The sequence below is a fragment of the Callorhinus ursinus genome, unplaced genomic scaffold (genome assembly GCF_003265705.2).
Source record: "Callorhinus ursinus isolate GAN/ISIS: 27379988/994484 unplaced genomic scaffold, GSC_fseal_2.0 scaffold35, whole genome shotgun sequence".
Lineage (NCBI taxonomy): Eukaryota > Metazoa > Chordata > Mammalia > Carnivora > Otariidae > Callorhinus > Callorhinus ursinus.
The window spans coordinates 6,520,975-6,537,614 of record NW_027397097.1 but is presented as its reverse complement, the minus strand read 5'-3'; the positions used below and the strand labels follow the sequence as shown (position 1 = coordinate 6,537,614).

General features: G+C 38.4%; 1 protein-coding gene across 5 annotated transcripts in view; it reads left to right on the top strand.

Moving 5' to 3' along the window:
• Positions 1-15,944, top strand: part of PAK1 (p21 (RAC1) activated kinase 1) — a 149,724-nt gene extending 133,780 nt beyond the window's left edge. For 4 of the 5 annotated variants that reach the window (XM_025894268.2, XM_073879782.1, XM_025894267.2 and 1 more), the window contains exons 11-15: positions 518-635; positions 6,253-6,352; positions 8,407-8,603; positions 11,658-11,795; positions 14,608-15,944. In XM_025894268.2, coding sequence (XP_025750053.1) covers positions 518-635; positions 6,253-6,352; positions 8,407-8,603; positions 11,658-11,795; positions 14,608-14,694 — 640 coding nt within the window. In that variant the 3' untranslated portion in view covers positions 14,695-15,944. Of the gene's footprint in view, positions 1-517; positions 636-6,252; positions 6,353-8,406; positions 8,604-11,657; positions 11,796-14,471 lie in introns of all 5 variants that reach the window. The other variant, XM_025894269.2, reaches the window with a different exon arrangement.
• The last annotated feature ends 696 nt before the right edge of the window (positions 15,945-16,640 follow it).

Here is a 16,640-nt window from a genome sequence, read left to right as displayed (position 1 = left end):
TGTCTTCTTCTTCTCCTTCTTTTTTTTTTAACATAGAGTCTTGAACAAGACCCAGTATTTGCTCTCATGGAGCTCAGACTTAGTAGAACTCTCAAGGACGTTTAGTACCTTTCCCTAATGTTGGAAACATGGATTCCAAATCCCACCTTTGTCAAATGTTTGTGTGCTCTCTGCCTTGATGCTTCTAGAGGTGTGGGAATTGTGCCTAATTTTGAGAAGCATTACTTTGTGTTGTGATGAAATATAATTTTATTATATCTTCAACCTGGTGATCTTAGTTCTGCCATTTGGGGCTTCACAAAACAGTCTGCTTTGTTTTCTCCAGGAAAATCCTTAAGAGATAATCAAGTTAGTATTTCTGTCCCCCAGATTCTGCTTCTCCCCAGAATAAAGAACCCTAGACTTTTCCACAGCTGTTGGAGATGCAGATTCACCCTGTATATGCTTAGCCTTTGAAACCCAGTGCTATGGCTCAGTGTACTCTGTTCCTTCTTACCCTTTATCTGTACTCCTACAGTTACCTCGTGGGAGATGAGCTGTGGGTTGTCATGGAATACCTGGCTGGAGGTTCTTTGACGGATGTCGTGACAGAAACTTGCATGGATGAAGGCCAGATTGCAGCTGTCTGCCGTGAGGTAAGGCCAATGGCCAACTAGCCTTGAGGAGGAAGTGGCCTTCATATTAATGTCTCTCAAAAGTTCTGCACCTGATGGGATCTCAGCCTGGGCATTGGAGGTGGGAGAAATTAGCTGAACTCTCCCATTATGCTCTGCTTATCTGTTTTGAAATTTCTATCGTATGATCTGTTCTTTAAAGATAACTTTATTCTGATTATAAAAGGATATACCCATTGTAGAAAAATCAGATATTACATGTATATGTAAAGTCAGTCAATTTCAATCTTAAAGGTGACTGCTATAAATACTTTGTAATATTTTTCTCTTTTATATGGATATATATTTTAATCATAATTTTATTTTACTTTCCTATTTTCTTCATGTGCTCTGAAGGAAATAAAACAGAGTAAGAAAGTAGTGACAGAGGAGGTACTCTTTTAGAGTAGTCAGGGATGGTTTTGCCATAGATTTGAATAAAAATCTGAGTCTACGGCCATACCACCCTGAACGCGCCCGATCTCGTCTGAATAAAGATCTGAATATACAAAAAAGCAAGTCATGCAAAAATCTAGGGTAAAATATTTTCAGGCAAAAGAAATAGAAAATTAAACACAAGTAGGTATTCTCTTTTCTCCTCATTGCTATTGAATGTCTAAGATTTGTAATATGCTGGTATAATGGGAAAAAAAAACCTCTTTACAAAGCCTCTGTGAGAAGTAATGTCCTCAGGGGATAGCCACATTTTTAAAAAGTTTTAAATTAAATTCCAATCAGTTAACATACAGTGTAATATTAGTTTCAGGTGTTCAATATAATGATTCAGTATTTCCATATATCACCCAGTGCTCATCACAGCAAGTGCATTCCTTAATCCACATCCCCTGTTTAATCCATTCTCCCACCCACCTCCCCTCTGGTAACCATCAGTTCATTCTCTATAGTTAAGAGTCTATTTCATAGTTTGTCTCTTTCTTTTTTTCCCCCTTTTCTTGTTTGTTTTGTTTCTTAAATTCCACAAAGGATTGAAATCATATGGCATTTGTCTTTCTCTGACTGATTTCTTTCGCTTAGCATAATATTCTCTAGCTCAGTCCACTTGCAAATGGCGAAGTTTCATTGTTTTTTATAGCTGAGTAGTATTCCATTGTGTGTATATATGTATGTACATTATACATACCACCTCTTCTCTGTCCATTCATTAGTTGGTAGACACTTGGGCTCTTTCCATAATTTGGCTATTGTAGATAATGCTGCTAAAAACATCAGGGTGCATACACCTTTGAATTAGTATTTTTGTATTCTTTGGGTAAATATCTAGTAGTGCAATTGCTAGATCCTAGGGTAGTTCTATTTTTAACTTTTTGAGGAAACTCCATACTGTTTTCCAGAGTAGCCAGACCAGTTTGCATTCTCACCAGCAATGCAAGAGTGTTTCCCTTTCTCCACATCCTCATCAGTACCTGTTATTTCTTGTGTTGTTGATTTTAGCCATTCTGATAGGGGTGGGGTGATATCTCATTGTAGTTTTGATTTGTAATTCCTTTATGATCAGTGATGTTGAACATCTTTTCATGTGTCTGTTGGCCATCCTTTTGTCTTCTTGGGAAAAATGTCTACTCGTGTCTTCTGCCTGTGTTTTAGTTGGATTGTTTTTTGGGTGTTGAGTTTTAGAAGTTCTTTATATATTTTGGATACTATCAAATATGTCATTTGCAAATGTCTACTCCCATTTCACAGGTTCTCTTTTAGTTTTGTTGATTGTTTCCTTCACTGTGCAGAGCTTCTAATTTTGATGAAGTTCCAGGGTTTATTTTTGCTTTTGTTTCCCTTGCCTCAGGAGACGTATCTAGTAAGAAGTTGCTATGGCCAATACCAAAGAGGTTACTGCCTGTGTTCTCCTCTAGGATTTTTAGGTTTCATGTCTCACATTTAGGTCTTTAATCAATTTTGAATTTATTATGTATGGTGTAAGAAAGTGGTCCACTTTCATCTGTCTGCATGTTGTCCAGTTTTCCCAACACCATTTTTTGAAGAGACTGTCTTTTTTTCCTTTGGATATTCTTTCCTACTTTATTGAAGACTAATTGACCTTATAGTTGTGGGCTCATTTTTGGATTTTCTATTCTGTTCCATGATCTATGTATCTGTTTTTTTTGCTAGTACCATACTGTTTTGATTACTACATGTTTGTTATATAACTTGAAATCGAATTGTGATGCCTTCAGCTTTGCTTTTCTTTTTCAAGGTTACTTTGGCTATTAGGAGTCTTTTGTGGTTCCATACAAATTTTAGGGTTGTTTGTTCTAGCTCTGTGAAAAATGCTATCAGTATTTTGATAGGGATTGCATTGAATGTGTAGGTTGCTTTGGGTAGTACAGACATTTTAACAGTATTTATGATTCCAATCCATGAGCATGGAATATATTTCCATTTCTTTGTGTCATCTTCAATTTGTTTCATCAGTGTATTATAGTTTTCAGAGTACAGGTCTTTCATCTCTTGGTTAAGTTTATTCCTAGGTATCTTAGGGATTTTGGTGGAATTGTAAATGGGATTCCTTAATTTCTCTTTCTGCTTCATTTTTAGTAGATAGAAATGCAACAGATTTCTGTATGTTGATTTTGTATCCTGCAACTTTATTGAATTCATGTATCAGTTCTAGCAACTTTTGGTGGGGTCTTTGGGTTTTCTTTGTAGAGTATCATGTCATCTGCAAATAGTGAAAGTTTGATTTCTTCCTTGCTGATTTGGATTCCTTTTATTTCTTTGTGTTATCTGACTGCTGTGGATAGCCATTTTTTTTTTTAAGTAGGCTCCACACCCAGTGGGATCCTGAGATCAAGACCAGAGCTGAGATCCAGAGTCAGATGCTCAACCAACTGAGCCACCCAGGCACCCCAGCCCTATTTTTATTAGAACAAGAAGATGAAGGGATTATTCAGGGAAGTTGAGAATATTGGGTGTTTTGCTGGTAAGAGACTGGAACTTTCCAATAGCCCAATAATAGAAAAGTCTGGGAGTTAGGGAAAGAGTAGATTAGGTTCAGAGTATTATGGGGTTAAGTTTGATAGTATGATTGGGGTTTGATGATGTAAGATCTGGAGGCATTCAGATGAAATAATGGAGTTGTGTATTTAATCAATATTAGAAAAAATAAAATCACACGAAGTCAGTTTCATCCTAGAAAATATGATCACCTTTGTGTTAAAAACCCTGGGATCAGGGTGCCTGGGAGGCTCAGTCATTAAGCCACTGCCTTCGGCTCAGGTCATGATCCCAGGATCCTGGGATGGAGCCCCACATCAGGCTCCCTGCTTGGCGGGAAGCCTGCTTGTCCCTCTCCCACTCCCCCTGCTTGTGTTCCCTCTCATGCTGTGTCTCTCTCTGTCAAATAAATAAATAAAATCTTAAACAAAACAAAACAAAAAAACCCTGGGATCTAGAACATATCCACATAGGTTAATGGAATTAACACAGGCCCAGGACTCTTAGGAGCTATGTCTACTTTGCTGTACTGCTAATGCAGTGCTTTTCAATTTTTTTTATTATCTCTCCGCTAAGGAGGCTTTTAACACATTTTTTCCTAATCACATTCCCCCCATGAAGCATTAATACCATAGATATACTGCATATCTCTTTATGTACTGTGGCCCTTTGGAAAGCCACAAACCACAGTAATATCTAAAATATTTTTCACTCACTCCAGGATCTGACTTTCACTGGTTGAGGATACTTGCATATGTATACTTAGGGAAATCAATTTTCCCCAACTTATTTATTAACAAATGAGAATTCATGCTATATATACAAGTTCTAAGAGAGATCATCCCCCTTTAAAAAATTAGTTTTATTGAGATATAATTCATATACCATATAATTCACCCATTTAAAGTATATAATTTAATGGTTTTTTGGTATATTGAGTTATACAACCATCACCATAATCAATTTTAGAACATTTTCATCACCCCCCCCCCCAAAAAACACCTTACCCATTAGCAGGCACTGCCCCACCCACCTCACTTCATGGCCTTTTCAACCCTGTGCAACCACTAATCTATTTTCTGTCTCTGTAGATTTACTTGTTCTGGACATTTCTGATAAATGGAATCATATGATACATGCTTGTTTGTGACTGGCTTCTTTTCCTTAGTATAATATTTTGAAAGTTCATCCATGTTATAGTATACATTATTAATTAATTAATTTAATTAATTAAAAGTACTTCATTCTTTTTATTAACAAATAATATTGCATTTATTTATTATTCATCAGTTGATGGACATTTGGGTCATTTCTACTTTTTGGTTATTATGAACAATGCTATGTACATGTACAAATTTTTAGTTGGATATCTGTTTTCATTTCTCTTGGGTATATGCCTAGGAGTGGAACTTCTGGTCATATAGAAACTCTGTGCTTGGTTGAGAAGTGACCAAACTGTTTTCCAAAGTGGCTGTACCATTTTATATTCCCACAAACAATGTATGAGGGTTCTAATTTCTTAAAATCATTTTTTTATCGTAACTTTTGACATCCAGAGGCCAGGGTCTCTCCAGCTTCCTAAGGAAAGCAACTCTTACTTTTTCAGGGAAAAGCTGCTTCTGAATATTGGTTTGTTCTTAATTTAGCCATTGGAATGTTCTTAAAAAGTGGAGTATTAATTTGAGAACATTTAAATAGTATTTTCCAGTTGGTTTGCATCTTTTGTGTTTTTGAGTTGGTTAGAAGCTTCTAAAATTTTAGCTTTGGGTTATGGACTTAAACTAGTAGATTTAGTAGCAAACCTGAGATTATCTTTTCTAATCCCCACATTTTACAGATGGGAGAACAGTAGCCTAAAGAGAGTAAGTGATTTGTTAGAATGATATTGTTAGTTAGGTAGTGGAAGAACCAAGCATCTTTATTGTTCCATTCAGTCTCTATGTTACTCATTCTGCCTGCTAATTATGGATGTTTTCCAAGGTTCTTTTCTTTCTCCTCTTCCAACCATTCCTATAACTTAAAGAAAATCACCTAGTCAAAAATGACTCATAAATACTTATCTCAAGTCCAGATCTCTGTATAGAACTTAAGACTCATATGTTCAGTTCTCTACTGAACATTTGTCTGCAAATGTTTGTAGGTATGTAAAATTGAACATACCCAAAACAGTACAAATTATCTCCTCACCAAAAATATTTCTCCTAACTTCACTGTTTCTAATATCACTTCCATATGTCCTAGATATGACTCTTTTTTTGTCACTTTCCTCCAGTTTTATCTTTATAAAATCATTTCCATTTCTCCTCAGTAGTTTTGCTTGGGCCTCAGATTCTTTGTTAAGGATCTAATGTTTGGTAAAAAGCTCCAAAATACATAGGAGGAACTCCTGTAAGAAAACTACTGTAAGGTGTATTATAATAAGGTTTATTATATGAAAGGCATAAAGCAGCACCAAGTTAGAAGAGTGCTTAGCCAGGAGATAGGAGACTAGGCAGTAGACCTGCCTCTGCCACAGATTTGGAACTAGTTCTTTCACTCACTGGCACCTCACTTTCTTTGTCACAAAATGAGGAGGTCAGATTAATTGATTTTCTGTAAGTCTTCATATTATAAGTCCTTTCTCTCTCTCTTTGCCCATCCATTTCAATAGTGCCTGCAGGCTTTGGAGTTTCTGCATTCGAACCAGGTCATTCACAGAGACATCAAGAGCGACAACATCCTGTTGGGAATGGATGGCTCTGTCAAGCTAAGTGAGTAGGAGTGATGATATTTCTCTTCCTGATGGGACTGGGGGGAGGTTAATCACATAATAGTAGCTACAAGACTCAGCATAGGGTCTTTACTTACAGGCGCACCTTGGAGATACTGCAGGTTCGGTTCCAGGCCACTGCAGTAAAATAAAGCAAATCAAATGAATTTTTCCCAGTGCATATAAAAGTTATGTTTACACTGTTACTATAGTCGATTAAGTGTGTAATAGCATTATGTCTAAGAAAATGTACATACCTTAATTAAAAAATACTTTATTGCTAAAAAATGCTAATCATTATCTGAGCTTTCAGTGAGTCATAATCTTTGTGCTGGTGGGGGTCTTGCCTCAGTGTTGATGGTTGCTGACTCATCAGGTAGTGGTTGCAGAAGGCTTTGGTGGCTGTGGCAATTTCTTAAAATAAAACAGTAAGGAGGCTTGCTGCATCAACTGCCTTCCATTTCACAAATGATTTCTCTGTAGTATGCAATGCTGTTTGATATCATTTTACCCACAGGAGAACCGCTTTCAAAATGGGGGTCAATCCTCTCAAACCCTGCTACTGCTTTATTAACTAAGTTTATGTAATATTTTAAATCCTTTGTGTCATTTCAACCATCTTCATAGCATCTTCACCAGGAGTAGATTCCTTCTCAAGAAACCACTTTCTTTGCTCATCCATAAGAAGCCACTCCTCGTCTGTTCAAGTTTTATCATGAGATTACAGCAGTTCAGTCATGTCTTCAAGCTCCACTTGTAATTCTAGTTCTCATGTTATTTTTACCATGTCTGCAGTCAGAACATACACATTTATCAATTTAAATTCACCATCCTATATGGGTACAGTTCGTGGTGTCCCAAAACAATTATATTAGTAACATCAAAGATCACTGGTCACAGATCACCATTACAAATACAATAATAATTAAAAAAAGTTAGAAATATTATGAGAATTACCAAAATGTAACACAGAGACATGAAGTGGAAGCTGTTGGAAAAATGGCACCGATAGACTTGCTCATCACAGAGTTGCCACAAACCTTCAATTTGTAAAAAATCATAGTATCTGTGATGTGCAACAAAGCAAAGTGCAATAAAATGAGGTATGTCTGTATTTCCTGGGATATGCAGGCTCTTTATATTGCTCAGCACTATACACGGTGTCATTTCTTTTTTTTCCATTCATGTATATGTTTAGCCAAAAAAATTTACTGAATGCCCCCTATGTGCTATAATGGGCACAAGGATACTTTTGCCAGTCTTCAAGTAGCTCTCAGTCTAGTAGTGGAGTCATAAAATACATAATTAGAAAATAGAGTTTAGTGTAATTTCTTTGATTCATTCATTCAGCAAACTTTTATCAAATGTGTATTATACTTGGGCCCTCTGGGATTAAAAAAAATGAATAAGAAGACATAGTCCTTCCTATCAAAGGCCTCATAATTTAAATAAACATATAATTGCAATTTAATGTGAATGAACTGTAAGCAGAACATCTTGTTCAAAAGTGTAAGGACCAGTAGTCCAGACAAACAGGTGTGTTACAGGTAGAGGGGCAGCTGTGGGAAGATTGTTAGCAGTCTTTGTCTGTGGATACGGCATAAGAAACTGATAAAAGCAGGGCCATGCCTACTTGTAGGTGATTAGGGTTTAAGTCAGGGACTCATGTCCAGGAAATAAAGCAAGGACCTAGACTGCCAGATTCTGAGGCATGGGAATGGTTTTTAAGAAGAAACAGAAGCAGGGCAAGTAATCAAAGCCAAAATGGGCAGCTTGGACTTTAATGCCTAGTTCTTCTGGTTTGAGGAGGGGTAGGGGGCCAGAAATGATGTTTCTTTTGTTCCTCCTGCTTCTTTTCAAAAGGTTAAATAGAGGACAGGCTAAGAGCCAGTCGTGAAAGCAGCAGTCATGTGATTCTAGCTGTGGAGAGACAAGGGGTTGCAGTGGCTGGGAGCCAGGCAGAGCTTGACACCTGGGGATAGGCACCATAGTCAATACTTACGGAAGGAATACCCTGAATATAAGTCCATTCCTTCTTTTCTTTTCTTTTTCTAGCCGATTTTGGATTCTGTGCCCAGATCACCCCAGAGCAGAGCAAACGGAGCACCATGGTGGGAACTCCATACTGGATGGCACCAGAGGTTGTGACGCGGAAGGCCTATGGACCCAAGGTTGACATCTGGTCCCTGGGCATCATGGCCATCGAAATGATTGAAGGGGAGCCCCCATACCTCAATGAAAATCCTCTGAGAGTGAGTGTTACTAGTCCCATTTTAAGATGTTCAGGCTATTGTCTTTAGTCCCAGGAAATGCAATTCAGGCGGTTCCCTACAGTTTCCAACCTGGATTTGTGTTTTCTGGATAAAACTTGGCACTGTTAGGTTTAAAGTATAAATGCTCAAAGAAAAGAGATATTAGCAGTCACTGGCTTATTCAACAATTTTTTTAGTTCCTCTAATGTAAAAGAAACTGTTCTAATGGTAATGAAAAAATTAATATATAGTAACAGAAGGTAAGTGCTGTGAGAAAAAGCTGAGTAAGGAGCTTAAGAGAGCAATGGGGAAGGAGGGAGAAGTGTGCTCTTTTATTTAGAGTAGAGAAGGAAGTCCTCTCTTCTAAGTTATTTGAGCAGAAATCTGAAGAAAGGAACAAGCCATGAGATTAATCTGATGCAAGAGTTTCCCAGGTATCAAGTATACAAAGGACTTGATTTGAGAACACAACTCGTTGTATCCTGAGAAAACCAAAGAGACCAGTGTCACTAAGTGAGTGAGCAGGGTGGAGATGAGTAGACAAGGTCAGAGAACTAGCAGGGAGCCAAATCAGGTAAGACCTTGGGACCATTGTGAGAACTTGGCTTTTATTCTGTAAGAGATTGTAAGCCATCAGAGGATTTTGAGCTGAGTAGTAGTGTGACTTAATTTATGTTATAAATATTAACCGTTTTGACTGCTTTTATAGAAAACAGATTGAAATACTGTTATAATTGTTCAGGTAAGAGTGGTGGCTTGGACTATATTGGTGGCAGTAGTAATGAAGAGTGGTTAGACTTAGGAAATACCTTGAACATAGAGCTGACAAGATGAAATGGATATCAGAGAAAGATGAATCAACAATACCTATAAGATTTTGGGCCCTAATTGCTGAAAAAGTTCATTTGCCATTTACTGAGAAGGTTGAAGGGCAAGTAAAATGGGATAATAGAGTTGGTTTTGAATGTGGTGATTTGAAATGTTTATTAGATATCCAAGTGGAGATATTGAATAGAGTTGGGCATATGAGTCTGGAGTTCAAGGGTAAGAGGTCAGGGCTATAAATATAAATTTATCAGGAGGTAGTATATAGTTGATTCATTTAAAGCATTGGAACTAGATGGTTGATGCGATCACTCACCTAGGGAGTAAGGTTTGAGTACTGAGCCTTGGGGTACTCTCATGCTTACAGTTTGGAGGAACTAGCAAATTAGACCAAGGAGTGGCCTTCCAAGTAGGAGGAGAACTGAGAGAAGTGTTTCCTGGAGGCCAAGACAACAAAGTGTTTGGAGAAGGAGGATGGGCCACTGTGTCAGATGTCACTGATAGATCGTATGAGGTAAGACTGAGAAATAAACATTAGATTTGCCAATGTGGAGTTTATGGTAATGAAATGAAAGCCTGATTAGAGGAAATCTACCAGAATGGGAGAGGTTGAGATGACATGTGAAAGCAGTTGTTGTTCTTTAAGAAGTTTTGCTCTTAAGGGAACAGAAAAATGGAGCAGGAACTGGAAGTGGAGTTGAGGGAGGACTTTGGTTGTTTTTATTTTTAAGATGATATTATTTTAGCATGTTTGTGTGCTGATAGGAATGATGTGGAAAGGAGGAATGTGGTCATGTACAAGAGAGAAGTGACATCTGTTGGAGTGCTGTCCTTAAGTAGATGAGAGGGGTTGGATCAAGTATTTAAAGAGTATTAGATTAGAAGATGGACAATTTATCTATTGTAATAAAAGAGGGAAAGCAGAGTATATGAATACAAATGCAAGTAGGTTGGTAATTTTGGTCATGGGTAAATAAGAGAATTAGTCTGATTGCTTTTATTTTCTCATTTCTCAACCTCCCATCCAGTGCAGGAAATATGTGTGTGTTGTTGTTGAAAGGTGGTCATCTCATCTTAACTGGTTACCTCTTGGATAGCTGATTACTGGAAAGTGCTTCAGTGAACCAGCCAAAACTGCCTGAAGGTCCCAGCTTTGCCCTCTGATTCCACATACCACTCATCTTCCCCCATCTTACAGTGGCCTTGAAGATGATGATTAGTATAGTGTGGATGGAAATAAGATTGGGATTAGAGTCAGAGGACATAAACTCACATGAATAGCTTGATCCCAGGCATATGTCTTTATGTTTCTGGACTTTATCTGTGAAATGGGGGTGATAATTCTTGCCTCGTCTATTATCCAGATTTATTGTGGTCATTAAATGAGATAGTATTTGTGTAAATAGTTTAATACTTTGTGAATTAAAGTTCTGAGTGCTTGAAAAGGACTTTTTTTTTTTAAAGATTTTATTTATTTGACAGAGAGAGACACAGAGAGAGAGGGAACACAAGCAGCGGGAGTGGGAGAGGGGAAGCAGGCTCCCCACTGAGCAGGGAGCCCAATGTGGGGCTCGATCCCAGGACCCCAGGATCATGACCCAAGCTGAAGGCAGACGCTTAATGACTGAGCCACCCAGGCACCTCAGGACTTTTTTTTTTTTTTTTAACCTATCCCATAAGATGGCTCATGTTAGGGGACCAGGGGAGGCAACAAGGAAACAGATTGTTGCTTTACAGAACACTTGCTTTTTATATTCCTCTCTTGCTAGAAGAAATCAGTTCTTAGGTGATTAAGATGAGGGCATCAGGAGTAATTTCCTCCAGCAAATGGGCAGATAGATGTTTAACTCATCATCAGGCTAAGTGAATAATAAACCCTTTAGATACATAATCAAGAATAATAATCAACCCATGGGTCTGGAACACATTTCATAAGTTTATAAAGTGCTTTCCAATATACTATCTTGGTTTTTACAGACATGTGAGATAGGCACCGTTGTCATCCCTATTTTCCAGATGAGGAATTTGGGAGGTCACTGGCTTGCACGTGGTCACATGGCCTTTAAATGTTAAATCTGATCCTTAGGTCATATTCTTTCCAGTATACCAAAGCTGCCTCTTTGTGTCCTAGTGGCATGAAGCAGCTAACCATATTTCTAGAGGGCAGGTCTGGGCACTAAGAGAGAACTCCAGCTAGAGCCTAAGGTGATTCTCCATTTGTATTGCCAGGCCTTGTACCTCATTGCCACCAATGGGACCCCAGAGCTTCAGAACCCAGAGAAGCTGTCAGCTTTCTTCCGGGACTTTCTGAACCGCTGTCTTGAGATGGATGTGGAGAAGAGAGGTTCAGCTAAAGAGCTGCTGCAGGTAATTGTCCCTATGCAGGGATGCTCTGAATTCAAGGGATCACTAAACCAAGCCTTTTTTGCTTCATTTTTGTCTGTGAAGCACTACTAGGCTTCTCACCTACAACTTCCCACACTCAGTTTATATTCCTAGTTCCCTAACCTCCTTCATCTCTGGGCCTTTGTTCATGTTATTCCCTGAGGCTATTCCTCAGTCTGTTAAAACTCTGTACACATTCATAGGCTCAGCTTAAAAATCTACTTTATGAGCTTCTGCTGAACTTTGCCTGTAACTTTCATCAGCACTTCTTTTGTTTTGCTTGAATAAGAGTGAGATTCTGCCAATTGTGGGGAAGCCTGGAGTTGAAGGTTTGCCAAGCTTTTATACTTCCACCTGCTTAATCCTGAAATTACATAATTATTTCATATGGTTGCAAAAACTGCTTTTAGCAGGCTACCACATAAGTATCACATTAAACTTTATGGTGGTGATTAATCTGCAGGCATGCACAGTTACTTCTTTATTATGAGGACCAAGAGCAACTGAGCAAGGCAGGGCAGACCTACTGCGTTAAAGTTAGTTATGAATAACCCTCTCTTTCCCACTAAATTGTAACTTCTATCTTTTTAATTTCTTGGTCTCCTCTTATACCTCTTATACCTAGGACCTTGGAAAAGGTATTCGGAAAATATTTATTGAATTGAATGAAATTGCTTAAAGTATTTACCTTCCTTGAAATGCTACCCCCTAGAACATATTTAGCATCTCTTTGTAACCAGGGTTATGGATTTACAGAGCACTGGTCTGTTAGATATGAGATTTCGGCTCTCCCAAATGTAACCCATTAGTGTCTCGGATCCCTTGAAACTGAAAACCCCTTATAACAGGCAGTACCATATAGGATCCTTTTGCCTTCCATATGAGGTTTGCTCTGGAAACCCTCCACATGGAAAAATTTTCAAATTCTATTCTAAGCTTGTGATTGGTGCAGATATTGTTATTAGGTACCAAATTATAATTATTGAAAGATTTGTGCCCTCTAGAGTTTTCTTCTGATACCATAAGAAACAATAAATGCATTATATTGAATCTTTACCACACTATAGGCACTAAGTGCTTTATATGTTCTTTTCATCTATTCTTTATAACAATCCTGTGATTTATAGGTTCTATTATTCCCATCTTTATAGGTGAACAAGTGAGGTTTCAAGTGTTTAGTAACTTTTCCATGGTTATATAGCTAATATGTGGTGGACCCAGGGTTTTAACCTATGTCTACTTGGCTCTCAAGTGTGTATGCTGTTGGCCACTGCTCTTTTGTCTCGAAGAGCGCTAAAACTGGAAGGGCTTTAGGGCTTATCTATTATACTTTGTTCATTATACAGAGAAGGAAACTGAAGCTTCCCAGATGGGTACTGGATCATGCTGCTTTCTCAACTCAGGGGAGTTGGAGAAACCTGTGATTTTATAACAATGGCTCTTTAACTTTTACTGTACATTGTAAATATTCAAAACTATGACTTTTGGAATCTTAAATCAAAAAAGCTTCACATCTCTTTCTCCAGTGAGAACACATATATGGATAAAAATACATAGGGTATTATGTTGGAATTTGTATCTTCATGATTTAGCCAAGGTCTTTCATTTTTTTCATAGTAACTTCTTGTCTTCAGTGCCTTTTTATATCCTATCTCTGTCCAAAAAGAAGATGAAGCAACTTCCAGCAATGAAGAGGTATATATATGCCTAAATGTGTATGTGCCTATACAGTATACAATATGATTAGTAAAAAGGACTCATAAGGATGGGAGAAGGATCAAATATGCTAATCATCTGAGTTTGTTTTGTTTAAACATCAAATTTGGTTCTCAGTTTCCTGGTGTCCAGGACAGAAAAGGAAATGTGATAGTTCCTATATTTCTTATCAGGTGGAAAAACATCACATCCTCAAGACACAAAGCCTTTTTACTACTAAATGTAAGAAAAATGATTTTTAGTTAAGAGGCTCTGAGTTACATAAAGAATTGTTCTCCATAACAGTCTTGCTGAAAATGTGATGCAGTTTTCATACAGTGTTTTCTCCAAAATGGTCTTCTTTAATAGTTGTGGGTGTGGCCCAAAGTATAGCCCAGTGAAAGTGATTTGGGAAAGGACCAAGCTATTGAAGGCTTTATTGGATTCAAATATAGAACAATAAATTCCTAGGTCAGTGCTCCTGAACTGCAGTATTGCAATATACCATTGGGTCATGATCAGTCAATACTTTCCCTCAGAGATAATTATTATTCTGATTATCACCATATTTTAGTTTTACCTAATATAAAGTGGAATCATATGATATGAAATCTCCTGTGTCTGGCTTCTTTCACTCAACATAATGTCTGTGGGATTCATCCTGTTGTCAGTGTATCAATCATTCATTCTTTTAAATTGCTGTGTAATTTTCTGTATAGTATTATAAAATATAACATTATTCAATCTTTCGTTCTCTTAGACATTTGGGTTCTTTTAGTTATGACCATTGTTAAGTAAAACTGCAATGAACGTTCTTGTTTGTGTCTTTTGGTGGACACACAAACTTACTTCTCTTGGAAATATACCTACAAGTGGAAATGCTGGGATATAGCATAGATGCGTGTTTAAGTTGTAAGTAGATAGTGCCAAACAGTTTTCCAAAATGTTTGTTATCTTTTAAAGATGTTCTTCAACTTGGGGATGATCTGAAGCTTTCCAGGCAGCACCCTGTGCAAATATGGATGCCCTTAACATCTTATGATGATTACTGAGGAAGAATGGTAAATAGTCATGTGTCTTTGCTTTTTTTCCTGTCTAGCATCAGTTCCTGAAGATTGCCAAGCCCCTCTCCAGCCTCACTCCACTGATTGCTGCAGCAAAGGAGGCAACCAAGAACAATCACTAAAACCATGCTTACCCCAGCCTCATTGTGCCACGACTTCTGTGAAATAAATGCTTATTTTAGAAATTCCAACCCCTGATGCCCTCTCTTCCTTGCCTTGCTCCTCCCATTTCCTGGTCTAGCGCTTTCATGACTTTGATCCTTGAAAACCATGTGTCCAGCATTGAAGAGAACTGCAACTGACTAATCAGATGATGGCCATTTCTAAATAAGGAATTTCCTCCCAATTTGTGGTTGTGAGGGTAGTTTATGATCAAGGGCTTATATGAATAAACCCTTGGCTCCTATTTCTACACAGCAAAATCTTCTCCCTCCACCCCAGTCTTACACCTGCCAGTCAGTTCTTGACTCGATAAAGTTTTGGCTTTATAACATTATCAATTTGTAATCAGTTGAGATTTCTTTAGAGCTTGCTTTTCCGAGGCTGAACTGCCCAAACTCCTATTGTACTTGAAAATTGGAACAGCATGAGGAGTGCTGTGAGGGTTGATAATTTGCCTGGGACATGAAATGGCTCATCTTCCTGGACCATGGCTTTGGCGCAGCTGATCTTGATATGGGAGAAAAAGCTACCATGTTTTCTCTTTGTGTGTGCTTCTAGCAGCTATTTGGGAGGATCTTCACCCAGTAGTGTTCCCCATGCTATTTCTTGTGAAATGGTCTTGGCTATGTAGCAGCTTTTGACTCCCTCCATCCCCTAGGCTGCTGCCCCAATTCTGTCTTTGTTTAGAACTTTGAGAGGTTTCCTAGGGCACATGCTGGGCGAGAGCAGTGAGAAGTCAGGGAAAAAAATTTAGCTGCTTTTAGAACAAAGTTGGGTATCAGCATGTGTCCAGCTGTACGTATGTGTTGTTTCAAGAACTCAGCCTCTTTTTCCATCTGGGATAAGGAGCTGAAAGATCTTCTGATGGCCTGAGTCTTTGGGTCAGAGGGAAGGATCTCCCAACTCTGAAACTACGTGTTAGCTTTGAATGGATTTGGCGACCTGATAAGATACTCTGCCAGCTGTGAGGGGACCCTGTTTTTACAATGCATGGCCAAGCTCTCTGCAAATGGAAATGCTTGCACTGGGTGTTGGGGATGTTTGCTACCTCCTGCTATCTTTGTGGTTTTGGTCCTCCCTCTACGATAGGACCCCTGGCCAGCATTGTGGCTTGTCATGTCAGTCCCATTGGCTACCTTGTCATGCTCTGAGGTACCACTGCCTCTTGCAGCACAAGTTTTATTTCCTTCAATAAAAGGAGATGAAAATATTCTACTTGGAGTATGCCTCTCTTCTTTTCCTCTTTCTTTTATAATTTTTCATTTTGAAATAATTTCAAACTTAAGGAAATTTAAATATATATGTATACACATGTATATAAAAGTGGATATATAATTTTTTTCTTCTTGAATGATATGAGATTAAGTTGCAGTAAGATGCCCCTTTACCACTATGTACTAAAGTGTGTATTCTTTTTCTTAACACTTTTAATTATAAACTGAGAGAAAAGGGCCAAAAATGGTTATATATTATAAAGTATTGGCTCAGGCGAGTATGGAAACTGAGAAGTCCCATGATCTACATCTGCAGGTTGGAGCCCAGGAAGTGGGCTGTAGTTCAAAGGGGTGTAGTTCAAAGGCCTGAGAGCCAGAGGGCCAGTGGTGTAGATTCCAGTCAAAGTCTGATGTGTAAGAACCAGGAGCACCCAGGGCAGAAGATTGATGTCCCAGCAATGCACTCCACCTTTTTGTTCTATTCAGGCCTTCAATTAATTTGATGATGCCCACCCAAGCAGGGTCTTCTACTTTACTCTGTCCACCAATTCATATGCTAATCTCTTCTGGAAACGCGTCCCCCGCCCCCTGCCCCCCACACACACACCCAGAAAGAAAGTGATACACAGTCCATCCCCACCTCCAGGTGAAGGAGATAACTCCAGCAGGGACTAAGTGAGTTGACAGCTTTT